The sequence below is a fragment of the Petaurus breviceps genome, unplaced genomic scaffold, assembly GCF_028583685.1.
Source record: "Petaurus breviceps papuanus isolate PSGF00001 unplaced genomic scaffold, PetGlider_PUasm1.0 90847, whole genome shotgun sequence".
Taxonomy (NCBI): domain Eukaryota; kingdom Metazoa; phylum Chordata; class Mammalia; order Diprotodontia; family Petauridae; genus Petaurus; species Petaurus breviceps.
The window spans coordinates 5,747,953-5,770,997 of record NW_027187360.1 but is presented as its reverse complement, the minus strand read 5'-3'; the positions used below and the strand labels follow the sequence as shown (position 1 = coordinate 5,770,997).

Here is a 23,045-nt window from a genome sequence, read left to right as displayed (position 1 = left end):
GTGTGTGTGTGTGTGTGTGTGTGTGTGTGTGTGTGTGTGTGTGTGTGTGTGCTGGAGGAAGGGTGGAGAAGCAGGTGGAATGGAGGAAAGAACTAGGTGATCTCATATTCTCTTTCAGACTTGCACTTTCTGCAGTCAGTGAAAATGTTCAATTATATTGAACCTAATGAGTTTTCTGGAGGAATTTTTAAGTCTCTTTTTTTCTGATATTTTGCTCTTTTTTGATTTACTGTAGTGGGGTAGCTGGAAGGTCCTAGAGAGAGACTGAAGAGCAGATAAGGAGGGAAAACAAGGACGAATAATTATAGGAATTCAAAATCCACCCTTTTACACACATACACACACTCCGTCCTATTCACTTCTCACTTGTTTCCCTATCTACAAGGTGACTGAGTGTTGACTTTTAATCATCCACATTGATTTTCACAGTGGTCATACCCCTGCTCTTCAGTTTGAAAGGGATATCATCTTGAGATGTTGAAGCTACTTTGGGGATTTTCATCATTTTCAAATTTTTACCTTATGGCAAGTTTTTACCCTGATGAGGCTGTGGATTGTATGTAGGGGTTAGGGAAGGAGAGCCATCTGGAGAATTAGCTGCTTACTTGCGTGCCTGCAGATGGTGACCAGTGAGTCACTGGGTGAGCAAAAACAATGCCAATCTAATTCATTCCCATTTACTTCTTCTGGGGGAGATGAATGGATTTAGGAAAACAGTTCAGTATACAAGCACTTACTTGCAAGGATAATTAATTAATTTGCTTTTGATGCTGAAATTCTGTTCCCATCTAAGCATGCAAGTGTAAATTTATAACCATGATAATTAGTCAAACTTTCTAAGACAGCCAGAAGCATATTTGAGATGTTTTTGAGTGGGTGTGTGTTTCACACAAAATGTGCCCTCTTCTGACTTTTCACACCTGTCCAGATTAGCTTCCTTCTCACTACTGCCTCATCTGGACAGTGGTGATGGCAACAGCAGCAACATAGCAGCCCCAGCTGCTCAAAAGGATGGGGGAAAATACCCATTCCTACCAGAGTTCCTGGAAATGTCATTCTTTCTAATTGTGACTCACAACAGGTCTAACCACACTTGGGGGGAGGGCAGGAGGTGTGATTCTCATCTTGTACAACTGTCTTCATTTATTTCCTTTTAGAGGATACTAAGGCACATATGGGGCTAACTCCCCAAGCCTAGGAATAAATAATTTTATACTTTGACGGATTTTTTGGTCTCTGTGGAATACTGATTTATTGTCAAACTTTTTCTGAAAGTGTACCCTTATCAATTAGGCAATCAGAATTTCCTCACTTATCTTTCCCATAATCCATTCATTCCCTCGCCTCATTTCCCCTGTTTCCTCCCCTTTCTGAATTAGGATATTGACTGTCACATTAGAAAGACTGCAACTAGAGACTGGTGTAATACATTGGTCGATTCCAAGTTAGGGAGCTAGAGTTCCTTTATTTTTGGAGGAATCATGGAATTCTACAATCTTGGAAATAGAAGGATCCTCAGAAGCTTTATAGTCAAACCTATAACTGAATAAGACTTAATTGGCACATCCAGGGTGTCATCTAGTGCTTGTTTGAAAACATACAGTGAGGGGAAAACTTTCTGCCCTGCACATACCCACACACCTATTCACTCCCTCCACACGGTCCATTTCACTTTTGGATGATTCTAGCTACTTAGAAGCCTTCCAAGCCTCCCTCAGAATTGGCCTCTTTTCAACATCTAACCAGTGCTTGTAGTCTGGCCCTGTCATCCAGGCAGAACAAATGTAATCAGTATAAACTTCTGATATGTTAAGATGGTTCTCAAATCCTCCATGGATCTTGTGTTCTCTGGGCTAAATGTCCTCAGTTCTCCAAGACCCTCATTATCCTAACTGTCTTCCTCTAGACACCTCCTGGCTTGTGTCCTTCCTAAATTTTGGCACCCTGAACTTTACATAATACTCCATATGTGGGTTGTTCAGGACAGAATACAATGATATAATTACCTTCCTTGGACTGTACCCCATGCCTCTCTTCACATAATTAAGATTACATTGGTTTTCTTGGTTGCCATTTCACACTATTGATTCAGGTTTGTTTGTTTTTTTCAGCTGCCTCTACCAAGAGACAGAAATAACTTATGCATTTAATTTTTTGCCACTTAACATACTTCTGGTAGGCTTCTGGATATTATTATCATTATTGCCTCATTGTTTTTGTCAATGTAAATGAGATTCTGAGGATTTTTTTTAGGAGAAGCAATGATCTGGAAATGATCGAAGCCATTTTTCAAGACTCAGAGATTTCCAAAGTGCCTTCCACCTCTAACATTCTGTATCTATAAAGAAGGAGGGGAAAAAGCTTATGTTTACTAACATTTTACAACTTACAAAGTGCTTACCTTACCACACCTCTTTGAAATAGATATTATTGTTGACCATTTTAATAAAGATGAAGAAACTAGGGGTAGCTAGGTGGCACAGTGAATAGAGCACCAGCTTTGGAGTCAGGCGGACCTGAGTTCAAATCTGGCTTCAGACACTTACTAGTCATGTGACTTTGTGCAAGTCACTTAACCCCAATTGCCCTGCCTTCCCCCTTTCCATCCCCCAAAAGATGAAGAAACTAAGGCCAAGGAGGGAATGTGACTTGCCTGGTGCAAGTAAGCTAGGAAGAGGTGGATCTGTGGACTCAAACCCATATCCCTTGATTCCAGATACTATGTTCTTCCTGCTGTACCATCCCCACTTTTTAGATCAGTAACTTAGGAGTAGAATGTCTGATGGAGCTTCCACTATGTTCATTCTCCTTTTCTACTACAAAGAAAACCCATGAGAATGAAGGAGAAAGAATGGTGGTGCTTTAATGGGAAGTAGCTGAGGGATTTCATACATGATGAGTACTTCTTAGGAAGCAAAACCAGAGATGTTATCATGTTGTAAATAAAAGATTAGCTTCTGGGTCATCAATGGTCTGAGGCCAAAGCTCTGGAACCACTGGCTAAAGTTAAACACCTTGTGTTCCACATCAGTGAAAGCCCTCAGGTGAAACTCTGAACTTGTAGGGTTTTTTTTTTTCCTATGGCTAATGTCAACACCAGCATTCCAAAGAAGCTTTCTAGAAAGGACCAAAAATATGTTGCCATTCCATAAACATCTGTTACTAATTTGCCAACTCTCTATTTTCTTCTGGTGGATTGGAAGTAGAGTGGGGATGAGGTGGGGCAGTCATGGGACTGAAAAAGAATAGGAAAAAATCTTTCCCAAATCCCGCATTATTTCTTTACCTAGGGATGGAGAAAGCAGGGAAGAGAACAATTCTCTCAATAGTGAGAGACAACACATCAACTTCAGAAAACAAACAAACAAACCCAGAACAGAAATGTCTTATAATTGGTGAGACCATAAATAATTGACAATTATCAGGAGTGGAAGAAGAAGCTATAGACCCAAATGGCTAAGAATCTTTGAGTGTTAGAATTGGAAGGAGCCTTTGAGCTTATGTAATACAGCCGCCTTTTATCTTATAAATGGTTGAATTTAGTTCCAAAGAAGTGAAATGACTTGCCCAGGATCATATAAGTAGTAAACCAGAGTTTGATTCCAGGTCTTCTGATTTCAATTTTTGTGTTCTTACCATGATTCTGAATAGAGTTCTGATAGGAAAGCCCCTTTGGTTTTTTATTTTGTTTTACAATTTCTGCTAAGCTTGTGTTGTACATATTCCATGACTGACAAGGAGTTTTGTTCTAAACCAGATGAAACAGATTCTTTGTAAGCTGTAGACTCTTTCTCTCTCCCTCCCCCTCTCTCTCTCTCTCTCTCTCTCTCTCTCTCTCCCTTCCTTCTCCCTCTCCCACGCCCTTCCTCTCCCTAACCCTATCTCCTTTTCCCACTCCTCTGTGAGTTTCTGAATGTATTTCTGATTCTGTGCTGCTCTTACATAACCTTGAAATGGATGACAGACCATGTTCCCCTTTAATCAGTTTCATTCAGTTTCCATTGCTTCCTCTATCTTATAGTGGATTTCCTTGCAAAAAAAAAAATGATGTTGTGAATATGATATGTGGTATGGTAATAATGATGCTTGAAAAAGAACCTGTTTAAAATGTGTTCTTTCAACAGTCAGTTTTTCTCCTAATCTGGACTTTGAGTATGTAATGGTTTGACTTTTGTCTCAAGTATGAGAGAAATCAGAAGCAACCAGGCAGGACAGGAGTATCAAAGGTGTGTGTGTGTGTGTGTGTGTGTGTGTGTGTGTAAAACAAATCTAGATATCATGTACTCTTATCATCTTATTAGATCTTATCTAATCATCCTACATCTCTTCTCCTCAAACTGGATTTCTTGAGCTCTTGGCCTTATTGAGAGGCAGTGTAGGGCAGTGGGAAAATTTCTGAATTTGGAGTTGGAGAGTCCTAGGTTCCAATTTCAGCTCAGTCAGACACTTCATAGTTAACCATTTCATCTCTCTGAGACTCAGTTAGCTCAGCTTTAAAGTAGGGATAGTATTAGTTTTAGTAATATCCTCCTCAAAGGTTTGTTTAGAATCAAAGGCTTCATAAACCTGAAATTACTATATCAATACGATATGTCATTTTCCTCTACTTCTTGTTTATTATACTCTCTCTATGCCATGACCATGCCAGAAAGGAAAACATTAGCACCGCCATGGGCAGGCAGCGGGCTTAGGAGTTTAGCAAACATGAATTGTGCTTCAGGTGAGCGGGTGGAGATCTATAAACCCATCTTACAATAGGGAGTGGGATATTTACTTGGCTGTATATGCATTGTAAGCTAGGTGAGTGATTGCGAGAAAGTTGTTTTGTTTTAGGGGAGGAGGACATGCAGAAGCTTTGTTTTTCCTCTTTCTCCTGATCGCTAGGGTTACGCAAGAGCCTAGATTGGGCTGGCTGGTTGGTTAATTAATTAAACAAGGTGGTGTGCCTTTAAGAAATCCATGAGCCTGAGGTAATTTTAGAAGACCAGGGCTTTGAAATCTTTAAGATAATAAAATTAATAGTGACTTTAATAATAGTAACATAACTTACATTTGCATAGGAATTAAAGGTTTACAAAGTGCTTTCTGTAACAAGTCCCAACTAAAATCTCATTTTCACAAGGCTTTCCCAATCTCTCTTAATTCTAGTGCCTTCTCTCTGTTAATTATTTCCTATTTATCCTGCATATAGCTTATGTCATCTATATTTATTTACATTTTGTCACCCTAATTCGATTCTAAACTTGAGGGCAGGGACTCTCTATTGCCTTTTTTTTTTTTAAATTCCCAGGGCTTAACACAGTGCTCATAGTAGACACTTAATCAATGTCAATTGGTTGATTGATAGAGTGTAACAAACCTCTGAAGTCAAGAAAATAAGTATAATGATTCCCATTTCACAGATGAGGAGATTGAAATTTGTGAACTAAAATGACCTGTCCAAGGTCACACAACTATTGGTTCACAATAGGGACTCAAACTTAGGTCTTGTGCCTCAAAAGGCAGCTCTTCTGACAATACTGTTATTGCCGATATTGCCAATATTCAGTCCCCTTGACTCCAAACTGCTTATAGTTATAGAGTGTTAGGACAGGAGGATATCCCAGAGGTAGTCTTCTTTTTTTCTAGGAAGGAACAGATTGATCTATAAAGTATTTCCTTCTCTGGGGAAATATGAATTTTTCTGTATGTTGCAGATTATGCATTTAGAGCTACAAGAGGCAAAGGCCTCGGAGACCAGGTAGTCCAACCCCTTCATTTTTCAGTTGAGGAACTAAGGCCTCAGGAAGTGACATTTTTCAAAGGTCACACAGGTAGCCAGAATTCTAACTGCAGGTGTTTAACTCCAAATCCATCTCTTTCCCTCAAACCATATTGTCTCTTAGTGATTCTGACCACATGGTTAGCCCAGCTGGTTAAAGGGCTGTGCTCATGGCATTAGGATTTTGGAGTCAGTCTTAATATAGGCCCATTAACTGCTCTAATGATCACATATGGAAACTTAGAGTCTCAAAAATGGGAGGACTTGTCCATCAATCAGTTGTATTTGTTGACCACCTATCCAGTACTATCCTTAGGTCCAGCAGGTGAAATAAGAGAATGAGATGTGCGTTCTTAGGAAAAAAAACCCAAAACTGAAGGCTAAAATATGTGATTTTATTGCCAATAAAATGTGGGGAAGTGGGGTTCTTCAGAGAAATGTAGAAATCATAAAAAGGATGATGTAATTGAGAAAGACTTTCTGGAGAAAATGAGATGAGCTAGAATGAAAGAGGCCTAGAGGTTGCATGAGTAGATGGGAGCAGGGAAAGCATTTCAGGTGGAAGGAACAGTATAAGCAGAGGTGTTGAGGATGAAAATAACTGTGGTATAAGTTGGGAGCCATGATAATAGTAAAAATGATGATGATGATAACAGCAGCAACAGCTAGCATTAATATAGCATTTTAAGGTTTGCAGAGCACTTTACAAATATCTCAATTTAATCTGACCACAACCCTGTGAGACAGGAGCAATTGTTATCCCCATTCTACAAATGACAAAACCAGGGCAAACTAGGACAAAAGTACAGGATTTGAATTGAGGTCTTCCTAATGCCAAGCTCAGCATTCTATTCACTGCTTCCCCTTCTGAAGCAGAGAGTGCTTTGGGGGGAGCCCAAAGGGAGATAGGGCAGTTTCCTGGAAGGAGTCGGGATTTGGAGTCAGAATGCCTGAGTTTTAGTCTTGGCTCTGATACTTGCTACCTGTGGGACCTTGTACAAGTTGCTTACACTCTATAAGCCTCAGTTTCCTCATGTCCAAAAAGAGAGGAATGAACTGGTTGATTTCTACCGGGCTCACCAGCTCTAAATCCAGTAATGCTAGGAAACCAATACAGGGGGCATGCATGCCAGTCAGCCTTGTTGTCCCCACTCGTAAAGTACTTGGTTACTTTTGAGATGGTTCTGTCTCCCCTTTTTCCTATGGCCTACCCTTCTATTACCTCTGTGGAGTGGGAAGATGGTATTCTTCCAGCTAATTGTGGAAATTTGTAGATGTACCTTAAAACATTTCATCCTTTTGCTTAGTCTGGGACCCCATCTGGGAGGAGACTCCATTTCCAAGGGACTTTCTTAGGCATGTGTCTAGGCTAGGGGTGGGGAGGCTGTAGATTCCCCACACTTGCTCACCTTGCTAAATTAATCATTCAGATATTATGGGGAGGGAGGCATATTTTGGTTCTAGTGTTTAGAGTGGCACTGATAACCTTAATACTATTTATTAAAAACATAGTCTCCCACCTGAACTATAAAACAGGCAAAAACTACAGCAAAATAGGAAGACTTTGGATTATTCCTGGGTTTCATCCATAATGTATCTTCATCTCTCACTGAAATCAAAAGGAAGATATGGTTAGTGCTTTTGATTAAGCCAGTACTTCCTAGGTGGGGTGGGGATCCCCTAAAGAGTCCTTTATAGTTTATTTAGAAGTCTTGGGAGCCCAGAGAGGCTGCTAGGAGATAGAGAAGGGAAACAGGGATACATCAAAGAAAATTCTTAGGGGGTATAGAAGGTCTGATCATTAAATAGTACCACAATGGGAATGGGGGGGGGCAGTGTAAGAGTAAAATTGTGTTTGGAAGGGAAGGATAAACTTAGTTCTTAATGTGTAAAGGAGATTTACAAAGATCAGCCCAATGCTAAAAAAGAAAAAAAAACCCTCTTGTCAGAATGCAGATTAGATCATTCTGTCTCACCTTCTCATCTTCTTGGCCTCTGGTGAGGAAATAGAAAATGCCCAGAGAAATCGTCTAAGGGGCCTCGACAGTGGGCGTTGCTCATTCTTGATTCTAGTTGTGAAGTGAGTCAGCCCTTGTTGGATGTGGGTCAGGTTGGCCAATGCTTGGATAAGCTTCCAGCCAATGAGAAAGAGGCATGATACATAGTCAGGATGGGTTTGGTACAATGATGGGTGCATTAAAGAGAGAACAAGCTTTTCAAGAAGAATCTACTACCTCTCAGGAGATAAGGAATTTGTAAGGGCAAGGAATGGGCAGAAGAGGGTAGAATAACAGAGATGATTTTAATTATTATTTACATTTTATTAGACTAATTATTATTTACATATACTTTATTTACAGGGTCATTCCTTTTCCTCATTTCCCCATTCCCTGTTCTTTTCATTCAGATTTTGACTTTCAGCTGCCTTTTCTACTGTTTAGATAAGGAAAGTTATCACCTTTGCTTTGAGGAATTTCTTGCGACTAATGTCCCCCCTTTTCCCTCTGATGTTATTGGGTATATTGTATTTCTTGGCCAAGAGGCCCATGACATGGTGAATTACAGACAGTAAAATAATAATGCCCCTGTTAATAGGCTGACACAGTGCAACAGGCATTAGTATGAGTCTTTCTTTAGCATTTGTGTTGCTGCCTTATGTCAGTGACTGTTGCTATTGAAAGTAAACACCCCAACTGGTTAAATCAACAATGTCTTATTTATTCAAAGCTCATAAAACACCAGTAGCTGTAAGTCACTTTATGAAGTGCCAGGCCCTGGGGGAGGAGAGAAACAGGGTGAAAGTTTTGAAGGGAGTGTAACTCTGAGTGTCTTTACCTTTAGGGATAGGGAGAAGGATTAGTTTTTTTTCCCCTGAAGAAAGAGATTACCCTCAAATGGATAAGTGGACCGATAATTGTGTGCGCTCAACTGCTTTTGATCATCAGATGCTTATCTAAAATTGGTTTGGACAAGAAGCTCAATGACAGTTTGGGTAAACTAAGTTTTTGAGAAGGCCTGCATTTGCTGACATGTGTCAGCAGATTATGGGAAATAAGCTTGGCAGTGAAGAACAGTGCCATGAAGTGACTCCAGTGGTGTGTGTAGTTCCAATGAACAGCAATAGGTGCTCTATGATTGCATCAGAGAAAGAATTGGGTCCTGGTGATTGTAATATTGGATGATGCTTTGCTTTGCCCAGCTTCTCATCCCTTTGGCTCTAATTGGATATGGGTTTCATTTGTTCATCAACCCTAAAAGACTGCTGTGCTCCCTGGGAAGGCACAACCTGACGATGTTCAGCTCATTCCTCTTACATTTCTATCATGGGGCTAGGAGCTCAGAAACCTGGGTTCAACTTTTTGGTGTTTACATTAACCATCTATACAGTCTTTGATAGGCTACTTCCCTTCTCTGGGCCTCAATATCCTGTCTTTTCCTGTCTGTCACCTCTACTCTCTTACTAATCTTCATCATCTCCCTGTCTACTAGGAGGCACATCACTGGACTCGGAGTCTGAAAAACCTGAGTTCAAATCTAGCCTGACGCACTTACTAGCTGTATGAACCTGGAAAAATCACTTAACCTCTGTCTCAGTTTCCTCAGTTATAAAATGGGGATAATAATAGTACCTACCTTTCAGGGTTGTTAAGGGATCAAATAACAATATCTGTAAAGTGCTGGCACTTAATAGATACTTGTTCCCTCTACCCCTTCTCCCCTATCCTCAAAAAACACTAACTTGATCCACCTATCCCTTCTATTACCATACGTCTCTTCTCCTTTTTATGGCTACACTCCTTGAGAAGGCCATTTATAATAGATGTCTCCACTCCTTTCTTTTCACTCTCTTTCTCTCTGCCATTTGGTTTCTAAACTCAGCATTCCACTGAAACTGCTCTCTCCAAAGTTACCAATGATGTCTGAATTGCCAAATCTCATGGACTTTTTTTTTTCCATGCTCGTCCTTCTTGACCTATCACTGTCTTCTCCTTGATGCTCTCTTCTCTCTAGGCATTTGTGACACAGCTCCCTCCTTGTTATCCTGCTTCCTCTTTGACCAAACCTTCCCACTTTCTTTTGCTGGGTCTTCATCCGGGTCATTCCCACTAACTGTGAGGGAGGATTCCCCAAAGCTCTGTATTGGGTATTCTCTTCTCTCTCTGTGCTATTTCTCTTGGCGCTCTCATCAGCTCCCATGGGTTCATCTCTTATCTCTATGCAGAGAATTCTCAGATCTATTTGTTCAGCTCTAACCTCTTTCCTAACTTGAAATCTCATCTCCAACTGCCTATTGAACGTCTCAAACTAAACATTAATCTTCCCTGCCAATCTGTCCCCTCTTCCTAAGTTCCCTAGGATTGTTGAGAGAAACACCACCTTCCCCCTCACCAAGGCTTACTATCAGGATTTCATCCTCTTGTCCCTCACAGCCATCTGCTGCCATATCTGCTCATTTCCTACCTTTGTGACATCTCTTGTACACACACTACCCTTATCACCTCATGTGTGGACCATTGCAATAGTCTTCTGGTCTTCACCCTGCCTTAAATCTTTCTCTACTCTAGTCCATCTTTCATTCAGCTGTCAAATTGTTCTCTTTAAAGTGAAGTTCTAACCATGTCACCCTCCTACCCCCATTCAGTCAATTTCAGTGGTTCCCTATTGTCTCCAGGCTCATATGTAAAATCCTCCATTTGACTTTTACTGCCCCCATAACTTGGTCCTTTCCTACTGTTTGTTATACTATGCTCTGCCTACTCATCAGTCCGATGACAGTGCCCTCTTTGCTGTTTCTTAAACAAGACATTTCATCTCCCAATGCTGGGCATGTACTGGCAGCCCCCAGACTGGGAACTCTCTCTCTCCTCATCTTCACCTTCTAGTTTACCTGGTGTCTTCAAGTCTTCCTGCAAGAAGTCTTTCTTAGTCCTCCTTTGTCTTGGTGCCTTCTCTCTGAGATTATCCCCAATTTACCCTACATATGTTTCTTATTTGTACATAACTATTTGCATTCAATAGACTGTGAACTCATCGAAAGCAGGGAATTTTTTTTTTTAGATTTTTCTTTTTGCTTTTTGGAGGGGGAAAGGTAGGGCAATTGGAGTTAAGTGACTTGCCCAAGGTCACATGGCTAGTTTTGCATTGTGTCTGAGGCCGCATTTAAATTCAGACCCTCCTGACTCCAGGGTCAGTGCTCTGTTCACCGTGCCACCTAGCTACCCCTAGCAGGAAATTTTTTTTTGTCTTTCTGTGCATCCCCATCACTTGGTGCAGTACTTGGTATGCAGCAGGCACTTAATAAATGTTGCTGATATAATGGAGATAAAACCTCCCCTATCTATCTCACAGGGTGGTTGAGAGACTCAGGTGCAGGAATGACTAGAAAACACTTTGGAACATGTCAAAATGCCATCTGAGGGTTATTGACTGTCTTTGTAGCCTTCGTGGAATTTCATGAAGGACTGTGACAGTGAATGGGGCAGAGTAAAGTATGGTGAGATCTGAGTGAATTCCTCCTTTTTGTCTTGTTTTTGTTTTTGCTTTTTGGAGGGCAATTGGGGTTAAGTGACTTGCCCAACTCACAAAAATGGCTAGTTTTTGTGTTGTGTCTGAGGCCGGATTTGAACTCAGGTTCTCCTGACTCCAGGACCAGTGCTCCTCCTTTTTGTTTTAAAGGAACCTTTCCTTTGGGCAAGTATCATGATAAGAATTAGGATGGATACATAAAGTCAATTGTGAGAAATAGTGGCAATGTGGGGAGGAAGCAAGGATGTCAGTGTGTGTGTGTGTGTGTGTGTGTGTGCATATATACATAAGGCATAGAAGAATTGTGTCCTGTATTTTTGGAAGAAGTATCTATACATACAGGAAGCAATCCCATATAGTGGGAGGAATGTGAGATTTGGAGTCAGAAAAGCTAGGATTGATTCCAGCCTCTGTTACGTGTGTGTGTGTGTGTGTGTGTGTGACATTAGGTAAGTCACTTAACCTCAGTGGCTTGGCTGCTCATCTGTCAAATAAAGGAGTTGGACTTGACAGCCTTGAAGGTCAATCTGGCTCCAAGTGTATGAGTCTATGTCAGGGTAGTCAGAGATTTGCCAAAGTTGTATACCAAAAATAAAGTTTTGGATTCTTAAACCACTAGACCCTTAAAGGAAATAAAAGGGGAAAATGGCATCAGAAAATAGATGTACACTGTTTGGAAATACATACATGATAATCCATATTCTCAGGCATTTACAGAGCAGTTTCCCACCCAGTACTACTAACAGACCAAGTAGATCTTGTCCAGGATTTAGTTCCTGGCTTTCTGTGTTGCCCTTGGACAAGTTACTTCATAGCAATGACTCAGTTTTTCCACCTGTAAAATGAGAATAATGGTACTTGGAACCTTCCTACCACAAAAGGGCATTGATTTTTGATATTATTGGATAAAAGCCTTTCTGTCACTGAGAGTGCCATCCTTTCATTAGGATATAGTGTAACTGCATGCAGATCTTTAAAACTAGACCCTAATTTTCAGTGAATGCTGTTGATGTTTTCACTGCTAATAAATCTCAGTTTGTGGTCAATTCAATTATGAACTCATCAGAAAACTTGAATATTTAAAGGGAGAATTAATCATCCAGTGCATGTGGAAGAAATTAGCAGCTTCTGTGAAGAGACATTTTCATATATACTTTTAATTGGCAGCCACTCTGACCAGCTGTTGTAGTGCAGTCTCTGGGAACAATAAGAGTGAATGCAGAATTTGAGAAGTGAAAAGCCGACAAACGAATAGCCTGTGATTGATTTATTGCTAAAAAAATGCTAAGTTGCATATTTAAGATGAAGCTTTTGGCCCATCCTGGCCCTGCACAAGGGACTTTTATAACACTGCCAACTGTTCAGTTTCTAGAGAAGAGATTGCTTAAAATTGGCCCCAACGGCTATTAAGCAGAAAAGCAGCCTGGTGATGCAAAAAGAGGCCTGGCCTGGGATTCAGGAGAGCTGGGTTCTAGGCCTCTACCTGTCATTGGTAATGGAATCTTCAGCAAATCATCTCACCTCTCTAGAACTCAGTTTCCTCTTTGGTCAAATAAGGACTTTGGACTAGATGATTTCTGAGGTCCCTTCCAGCTTCAGGATTCTGCTTTCTATTATTCTGTTCTCAGATTCCTTCTAGCTGTAACATTCTTTGTCCCAAGGTCACTTTTGACTCTAACATTCTACCCCTCACATTCCTTCCAGCTCTAACTTTCTGTATTCTGTGTATCCTTTGGCAGTGATAGAGCACAGGAAAGGTGGATTGGCATATGAAGTCAGGCTCCAAACCTTAGCAGAGCTTCTGTGCTGGCTGAAAAGTGGGGCTATCTTGATGTAGACCTTCATGATACTGACTTAAAAGGAGCTGGCTCTCTGCCCAGCTGTTTGGACCTTTGGGAGGAAATCAGAAGAGTTTAGTTTTACTCACTGGGGAAAAGAAAAAAAAATAAAACAACTCCAACTCTTCTCTTGCCCACATTCCAGAAGGAATCCTAGGAAATAATTGACTTCTGTAACCTCAGTTTCCTTACATATAAAAATGAAGGCATTGTGTTAGAATTGGTGATCTTTAACATCTTTTCCAGCACTAAATCTTGGTGTTTTTTTTAAGCATTCTTTTCTGTCACTCTTGCTTTCTCTTATAAGGGGTGACTTAAATCATAAAATTAGAATATAGTTCTAGGAGAATATAAGCTCCTAGGCAGAGGTAGGGAATCTATGGCCTTGAGGTCACATGTGGCCCTTTAGGTACTCAGGTACAGCCCTTGAGTTTGGATTCAGTCAAAGGGCTACACTTGAAGACCTAGAGGGTCACACGTGGCCTCGAGGCCACAGGTTCCCTACTCCTGGCCTAGAGGATAGAGAGGGTTTTCATTTTTGTCTCTGTATCCTCGGTACCTAACATAGAGTAAATCTTAATATTTGTTTGTTGAATTGAATTCTTTCCATGGCTACAGAACTATCTTTCTTTATTGATCATGTAATTTCTTTGATTTTTATCTTTAGCCCAAAGATCTGCACATGAGCTGCCCATGGTTGAAAGGCAAGATATTGACAGCTGTCTGGTTTATGGGGGACAGCAGATGATCCTCACTGGCCAGAATTTTACAGCAGAATCTAAAGTTGTATTTACTGAAAAGACAACAGGTAAGCGGTATTTGAAATGATCTTCCTAGTTATTGGAGAAGGCTGAAATAGGAAGAAAATCATGACCAACAGAAAGAGGGAGCTGGGGGATAGTGGAGAAAACCCATGACCTGGCCACTAATTCCCTTTGTCACTGCAAGTAAGTCACTTTCCTTCTCTGGGCCTCAGTTTCATTCTCCTTAAACTGAGGAAGATGGATTATATGGATTTTAAGATCCTTTTCTGAATCAGTATTCTATGATGCTATGAGATCTGAAGTCATGCCAAAACTATGAATTTTTTTAGTGGAAGTCTATAGATGTCAGAAGCTATTTCTTCCCTAAGTAGCCTGATTTTTGTGTGTGGTTTCAAATATTGTTGAAAATGTGTTTGTGATTGTGTTTTCCCCCCAGATTAAAAATATATATATAATTTCTTTGGGTTGAAAGATATGACTTTTTAAAACTATATAGTACATATCCAACTAAATATTTTCCATTTTTATTTTGATCTTAGACTGTGATGACACAAACACGAATTAGTTTTATAGTTGTATTTTGTTTTTCCTGAGACCCTCTCCCTGTCTCACCCAGGCAGCAAGTACAGTGCCCAACTTGTAGGCCCAATCTGAGTATTTGATCATTATGGAAGTTTTCATTGGAAACTCCATGTTTCTGATCTGGGCTAGTTTTGCCCCTCCTTAGGCAGCGTGATGGCTCATCAAAGTGCAGGGATTGACCACATCGGTGCCGGAATGAATGAGAACATGAGACTGGCTTTAGCTCCGACTCTAGTCCAGAATTCCTGAACTCAATCAGCCTCCCTGTCAGAGCAGCAGCTGGGACAACAGACATACACCACCATTATCAGCTTGTTTTATAGTTTATATGGTGCTTTTTATATACATGGTCTCATTTGATCCTCACAAACCTTTTGAGGGAGGTGAGACAGGTTTCATTATGCCCATTTTACATGGAGGAAACTATGAGAGGTATAGTGACTTCTCCCCTTTTACATAGTCAGTAGGGGGTGAGTCAGAACTGGAATCAGTACTCTCTCTCCAGGTTGCCTTATCATATGCACAAGATGGCTTTCGGTGTTGTGGAGAAGGCATAGACAGACCAGAGGCTGTATTAAATTGTACCCTGTCCAAGCCTTCTCATTCTATTTTGTTTTTGTCCATTTTTTTTTTTTACAAACCCTCCACAGAGGTTACATCGAATGTAATAGAGATCATCTTCTAGGTGTGACTCTATGTTGTTGTCATTGTTTAATCATTTTAGTCGTGTCTGACCCTTCATGACCCCATTTGGGGGTTTTCCTGGCAAAGATCCTGGAGTGGTTTGCCATTCTTCTCCAGCTCATTGTACAAATGAAGAAACTGAGGCAAATAGGGTGAAGTGACTTGCCCAGGGTCACACAGCTAGTCAGTGTCTGAGGCCAGATCTGCACTAAGGAAAATGTGTCTTCTTGACTACAGGTCCAGCTCTCTATCCACTGTTCCACCTAGCTCTAGGCCTTTAGTTCTTTCTAAAATAACAGTGCAAACCTTAGGTTGTCCATTTGCTGACCCTGAAGTTGTGACATGACCAGTCTGCCTCCTTTTCCAATTATCTATGTCCTTGATGATCTCTTTGTGTATGCAAATGTTTTATTGACCACAAACTTCTCCAGTATCCTTTTGCTCACCTCCAACTTTAATTCTTTAGAAGCTTTTCAGATTTGTATATTTTCATATAGCAATACCAAGAGAATTTTAGTGTTGAAATGATGGGACTTTGTGTCATGTAGCACTTAGTGATAATTAGAAATGACACATAATTTCCTAAATGAAATCTAACTTATTCTCTTCCTTTTATTCAATTCTGGGTCCAGCTCAGTCCATTTGGAGCTTAGGTACTGATGGATTAACTTGACGGCTAGTTCTTTGGACCAAATGCAATGATGATCTGGGCAATAATGTTCTTCATTCTACTTAATTTTTCTCATGGGCTTCTTTAGGCCATTTTCTTTTAGGAGGCCATGAATCTCGTTGAGGAGCCCTTTGTAGAAATTGAAGGACTATTGTGATCAATACAACATCATTCACAAATATGTTGGAATCTCATCATTTATAACAGAAGTGTCAAACTCTTGGCCCATGGTTTGACACCATTGATTTATACTATGAAGAATTAGAATGGAAGAGTGGTTTCTTATAAAAACACTTTTCCATTTGGTTTCTTCACAGGATAACTAGCTCTCATTGTAGTGGCAAACTTCTTTGGCAAATATATCTCCTTGTTCTATGTCTCACTCAATATTTATAATCAGAGGTTCATCGAACATAATTAACTGTTTTTGTCTCATTTGAAGAATCTTGTAGGATCTTAATATAGTCATGAGAAATACCTTGTTTGACGAGAAGCTTTAAGGCTGCCTTTTATTTCAAGTATCCAAATCACCTTTGATGATTAACAAGAATAGTGACAGCAGGATCTTGTAGGGTTTTCATCCCTCAGTTGCACGACTGTAAAGATAGCACACTAGATAGAGCCCTGGACTTGGAGTCAGGAAGAACTGAATTCAAATCTGACCTCTGACACTTGTTAGCTGTGTGACTCTGGACAAATCATTTAACCTCTGCTTACCTCAGTTTTATCCATATAATAGGGATAATAAGAGCACCTACCAGGTTGTTTTGAGGAGCAAATAAGACAGTATTGGTAAAGCACTCTGCAAACTTCAAAGCATACAAATGCTAGATATATTTCTATTAATATTGTTCCGTAATGTGCTGAAGGAAGTGGTCTATGAACGGCTGCTTGTATCTTTCTTATACTTTCTACAAGAATGTCTTTGACGTTAGCACAGATCATTTTCATAAATATTTTATAAAGTAGAGAAAGTAAGAACATAAACCAGTAGTTGTTGATGTTTTCTCAGTCACGTTGAATAATACCATCAATGTTCTTTTCTATTCTTTCTAAACATTCTCCTCTTTAGAAGGGCATTGAAGGGATAGAAAGAAATTGGTAGAGGAGGGAATTGGGTGTTCGGGGGACTAGCAACTCTGGTCGGAGGACTGTGAAGACCTTGTCAGGGCTGTTCATTTACCCTCAGTGCTCCCCTGTCACCCAACTCTTACCTGTGGCTCCAAGAAGTTGTAGCATGCACAGAGGCCACGTCTCATAAAACCATCTCAGCAGATAATTCTAAAGCGGGTTAAGGGTAACTGACAGGCCTCAAACTTATTGGTGACTTAAGGGATGTACCCCAAGCATGTGAAGACTTCCCCTAGTAGAAAGGGCAGATGAGAATAATTTGTTTCAATGGCCATGAAGGTGGCCGAAGCAGTGCTTAGAGCTTGGTCAGATATCAGAGATATCAAAGTCATCCTCTGCATCCCAGGCCAGGAGCTTAGAGTCTAGTCAAAAGGATAAGATATATACAAAAATAATGATTCAGAGGCACTTGGAATCAGGAGAAACCTGCTTCTGAATCATAGCTGTGAGATTGCCTAGGAGTGTGACTATGGTGAGCTGCTTAATCTCTACATCTGTTTCCTCACTTGCAGAATGGAAATAAAAAAAAAAAACACTTGTATTATCTGTTTCACTAAGGTTGTTGTGACGCTCAAATGAGATAATGCACACTAAGTACTTTGCAAACCTTAAGCCTTAAAGAGCTACATAAATGCCAGACATTATTATTATCATCATCATGTAAAATGTAATATAAGCATAAGATGGAGGTATGAACAAGATTATGTGATTCTTCATAATAGTGAGAAGCTCACTTCTAGCTCAGAAAGGATTGGAAGATCAGGAGAAGTTTCATGGAGGGCACTCCCTGCCAAAATTATTTGTTTGCATTTATTTGCTATTTTCTTGCACGTGTGAGCATTTCTCTCCTGATAGAATGTAAGTTTCTTGATTTCCTGCATGCCTTTTTGGCATAAGGACACTCTCAAGGTCTTTCTGAAGAGCTTTAGAATGGATTGTGTGACATGAGAGACACCAGTACAGGACCGCTCAGCATAGCATACCCTCATCAGAGAAGAGTCTGTGCTCTATGGGCAAAGCAGAATTGAAGTAATTCAGAAGAAACGTGAGATGCCCAAATTTAGAGAATCTGCCCCAAATGTTCACATGGCCCATTTGTGCCAACCTGCAGTAGAGCATTCCAATGTAGTATTGGTCTTATCAGTCACAGTTGGATCCATTGTAACTTGACTCTGACATAGTGATGGCATTTTGGTCCTCTACAAATGAAGGATGACAACTAACCAACCAAGTTTCTCAAAGGCAAGACTTTCGATTTGCTATATTCTTGCATGTAGTCATCTCTCTTCTGAATGAATTTAAGTTTCTTGAAGGCAAGGCTTTCACTTTGTTATTTTGGTCTTTATGTGCCCATAGTACATAAACATAGTACATATGGTAGGAGCTTAATAAAGGCGAATTGATTGATTTAGGGAGTGGGATTTGGTTTAGGACTGCAGGGATCTTTTTCCAGTCATCTGTTAGGTTTTCTGTGCTTCTCTTAACTTTAAAAGATATTTCTAATTTTTACCTGATGCAGTTAGTATTGAGTGTTACAGTCAGTGTGTCTCATGAGCCTTTTAGCTGCTACAATCATGGATGAACCTGGGTCCATGCCAAGGCCTGTCTCATTGATTCTAAAACCATTAAGTCAATGAATTAAGTTCCTGACTCTGGGAATAGAGTATTCCAAACAGAATCCTGATGTCATTGCAGCTAGAAAGACTGAAAACCTTAGTCCTGGGCTTCAAGCAACACAGTGTTCTGGGATGAGGTTCGAGACATCTCTGGAAATCTAGACTAGTTACCATTTGGCTTCAAAAGGGAATGCAGGCAATTGGGCCTTCGATGGCACAGTGATACATGTGTAACAGAGCCAGCATGCGTGAATGAAACAGCATGTATGCATTGGAGTGACTGCCACATAAAAGGATTAGGGGATCCCCTTCCACTAAGGCAGCATTCCAACCTTTGAAAAGTGGTAATATCAAATCTACTGTGCAGCAGGAGTCAGTAAAGAGGCAGCACCAGTATGGGCAGCCAACCTCACCCCAGAGGCTTCTATTGATTTTCTTCTGTTTAATAGCACCCTTAATCCTTTCCATGTGCCCACTGCAGTGAGCTGGAACCTTCTGAGGCGAAGTACAGTGAATGCCAACCTAGGAGACTGGGCTGAGGACTCAATTAAAGTCATTGAATTGTCACTTAAACAGCTCTTCCTCTCCTCACTTCCCAACTTTAATCCATCCTTTGTGCTGCTGCCAGCATAATCTTCCTTATGCACAGATCTAGTCATGCTGCCCTTCTTCCCAAAGATTTTTAATGGCTCATTATTGCCTACTAAGTAAAGCTCATAGTCCTTTGCCTGGCATTCAAGGCCTTCCATAATCTGATACCATCCTGTGTTCTAGCAGTAAACCATATTATTCCCCTTTGTGTACTCTATGCTTTAGCCACTCTGGTCCCTGAGGATGCTTCCTGGCATTTGTGCCTTTGTTCCTTCAGTTTCCTTTACCTGGGATGTCCTCTCTGGCCCTCTTTGTTTGTGGAATCCTCATTTTATTTTTATGCTATCCCTTCATGAAGCCTTTCCTGATTGCCCAGGTTGATAATGATCTTCTCTTTCATAATTAACATGGCACTTTGTTCTGCCCCTTTCTGTTGTGCTGATCATGTAATATCATGTATTATAGTCTTCTGTACTTATGCCTCATTACCTTAAAGGACAATAATTCCCAGGAAGGCAGAGACCATGTCTTACCATATATATATATATATATATATGAGTCTTCTTCATTGAAATAATAATTCAGTCCATAGGAGCAGTTGAAGTTACCAAGACTCAGAGTATATAGATAGAAGAGGACCTGGACAGAGTTTTGGAGCAACACTCAATTTATGGGGCATGATCTGGATGATGAGTCAGCAAATGAATCCAGGAAGCTGTCAGACAAGTCAGGGGGAAAACCAGGAGATATGACTTTCACAAAAACCCAGAGAGGGCAGTGGCCAGTAATGGGGGAAATGTCAATAATGTTAAATGGAGCAAGGGGCCAGGAAGGATGAGGACAGAGAAGATAGCATAAGATTTAACAACTAAGAGAATTTTCATTTGAAAGATAAGGTATGAAGCCAGTTTGCAAAGGATTGAGGAGTGAGTGAGAGAAGCAGCAGAGGTGACAAGAGTAGGCAACTTTTTTTTATAAGAGTTTGACTGAGAAAGGAAGGAGAGATATGGTATAATAGTTTGAGGGGATGGTAGGATCTAGAAAAGAATTTTTAAGGATGAGGAGACTTCTCTATGTTTAAAGTTGGTAAAGAAAGAACCAGTAGATAAGGAAAGACTGAAGATTAGAGAGGGTGGATTGATCTAGGAGAGAGGAGAGGAATAGGATGCAGGGCAAGGAGAATGACCATCTCGTTATAGAGACTGAAGGAAATGAGGAGAGAGTGAAGGATGATGGATCAAAGGGTTGTAAGAAGAGAAGGGTAGAAGAGGGAGATTTTTAAAATTTTATTAATAAAGTAATAGGTGAGATCCTCAGTTGAGAGAGTAAAGGGAGAGTTGAATATGGAAAAGCTTGAGGAGAGAAGAGAAGGTTTGGAATAGTTGTGGTAGGGAGTCAAGAAATCACTTAGGGGGAGAAAAAAGGTTTCCTTGATGCAGTGAGGGTCTAGTGGATTTGAGATAACATACATTTGTAGGCTATGCAATTATCATAGTTGTATTGCTTCTTTTGTTTCCATTCAGCAGCATGTGAGAATGAATGGAAGTAGGTGGTGGGAGTAATTCAGGCTCTTGGCAAGGGATGAGCAGTGATAGGGAAAGGGAGTAAGGAATTTGAAAGTAGGTGAATGAAGGAAAGTGAAATCAGAACAGAGGTAATGACCTGAGAAAATACTAAAGGGTTTGAAGAATTGGAGATCAAGAGGAAAATAAAGAATATTTTTAGGAAGGGCACCACATGAGGAGAGATTGAATGGTAGGAGGTTATGATCAGACAAAGAAAAGCCAAAATTTTTAATGAAGGGAGAGAAACATTTGTGGGTAACATTGAGATTAAGGGTGTAACCATCCTTGTGTATGTATGGCTGAGGTGGAGTGGAGAAGTAAGTCATGGGATTTGAGTAGAATGAGGTAGTAGGTGATTAGGATGCTTGAAAGAGCAAATGATGATATAAGGGCATTAATTTGAGAGGAGAGGAAGAAAATGAGACAGGTGCTTAACTCCTTGAGAAAATAGAGAGAAACAACCACCATGATCTGTGTGAATGAAAAAATTTTCATCGAGTGAACTTCAAAGAAGAGGATGTTGAGTGATGAGGTTTTCCCCCATAATTCAAAAGGGGTAGTCTGGAAGGAAGGAGTATTCCAACTCCCTGCCTAGGACTAGTGTGTTGAAGGTTGTGAGAGAAAGAACATCCCATGCTGGAGAGAATTACTAGAGATGTAGTATCATCTGGGGAAGTTAAGTCTCTGTTAAGAGAAAGTGATCAAGAATGAAGGGAAGTTGGAATTTTGGAATTCATTTTGGAATTTTAGAAGGCACCATGACAAGGTAGGGTAGAGCTAGAATGGGACATGTGTGAGGTAGGGTGGATGAAGAATTTCTCTCTTACATTAGACCAAAGTCTGTCTTCCGGTATTTGTTTTTTTTGTGTGTGTGTTTTGTTTTGATTTTGTTATTGATCTCAGTCCTACCTTCTTGGCCCAAGTTGAATATCCACTCCCTTTTTTCCCCTTCAGATATTGGAAAAGGATAGATATTTGATAGGTCATCATGTTATAGTTGACAGAGGACTAGACTTGGAGTCAAAAGATCTGGATTCCAATCTTGGCTCTACCAATTACTACCTGTGTGAACTTGGGTAAATTACCTGTCTTTTCTAGAACTCCTTGTCAGTAAAATGAAGGAGTCAGCTTGATGATCTCCAAACTCCCTTCCAGCTCTAAAGCCTGTGTGATTCCACGGAATGCCAATCAGCTTTTAGATTTACCCTTTTGTTTCCCTTCTCACTACCATCACCATGGTGCAGGTCTCATCATCTCATGCCAGAATTACTGTAGTTGCTCAAAGGAGATGGTATCTTACCATGTTGTGGCTTTGGGTTCTTCCTTTTTCCTGATTGCTAACACAGAAACCAAATGGAACTCATAGTGTATCTATACTCATATCAGCAAGACAATCTGCAGAACATAATTCACAAAGCAAGCTGGTGCTCATCAAAAGCTGGTCATGCCTTTCTTATCAATGATGCTTCATTTACAAGCCAAAAAATATTGGGGACTTTTTTTCTGAAATAACACGATTTGGAGAATTGGCGTATCCCCTAGTTTGTGAAAAGGCTACTGCCACTGAACATGAACATTTTGTAAAATACAGTCTACTCCACTCTTGCCTAGCTGTGGTATCTACTATTCACGTCATGAAGCACTGAGTCTGAATCCTGCCTTGGACATTAAGCAATTGTGTGAACTTGGGCACATTATTTAACCTCTCTTATCCTCAGTTTCCTCTTCTCTAGAATGGAGATAATTATAACACCTATTTCATAGTATTGTAAAGATAATAATAGGGGCAGCTAGGTGGCGCAGTGAATAGAGAACTGGCCCTGGAGTTAGGAGAACCTGGGTTTAGATCTGGCCTTAGACACTTAACACAAAAAATAGCTGTGTGACCTTGGGCAAGTCACTTAATCCCAATTGCCCTCCAAAAAGCAAAAAAAAAAAAAATTTAAAAAGCAGTAAAAAAAGATAATAATAGTTAACATTTATAAAATATTTGAGGTTTGTAAAATGCTTTGCATGTGTTAACTGTTTGACCCTCCCAACAATCCTGTGAGGTAGTTGCTTTTAGTATCCCCATTTTACATATGAAGGAATATGCAACTAGTGAGTACAGCATCATAGATTTAGAGGCCATAATGTCCAGCCCTCTCATTTTACAGATGAGAAAACGGAGGCACAATGAAATTAAAGGACTTATCTGGTGTCATGTAACCAGTTGTTTTGCAGAAAAGACTTGAACTTAGTTCTTGGCTCCAAGCCCAGATCTCTGTTCATTATTTGGTGCCACTTACCATTATCATCATTTTCTTTTTTTTAAAGG

The 23,045-nt window shown here is 40.2% G+C and overlaps 1 protein-coding gene across 7 annotated transcripts in view; it reads left to right on the top strand.

Annotated features, from left to right (window-relative positions):
- Positions 1-23,045, top strand: part of NFATC2 (nuclear factor of activated T cells 2) — a 226,649-nt gene that overhangs the window by 91,544 nt on the left and 112,060 nt on the right. For all 7 annotated transcript variants that reach the window (XM_069072423.1, XM_069072422.1, XM_069072417.1 and 4 more), the window contains exon 6: positions 13,793-13,933. In XM_069072423.1, the coding sequence (XP_068928524.1) occupies positions 13,793-13,933 (141 nt within the window). The remainder of the gene's footprint in view (positions 1-13,792; positions 13,934-23,045) is intronic.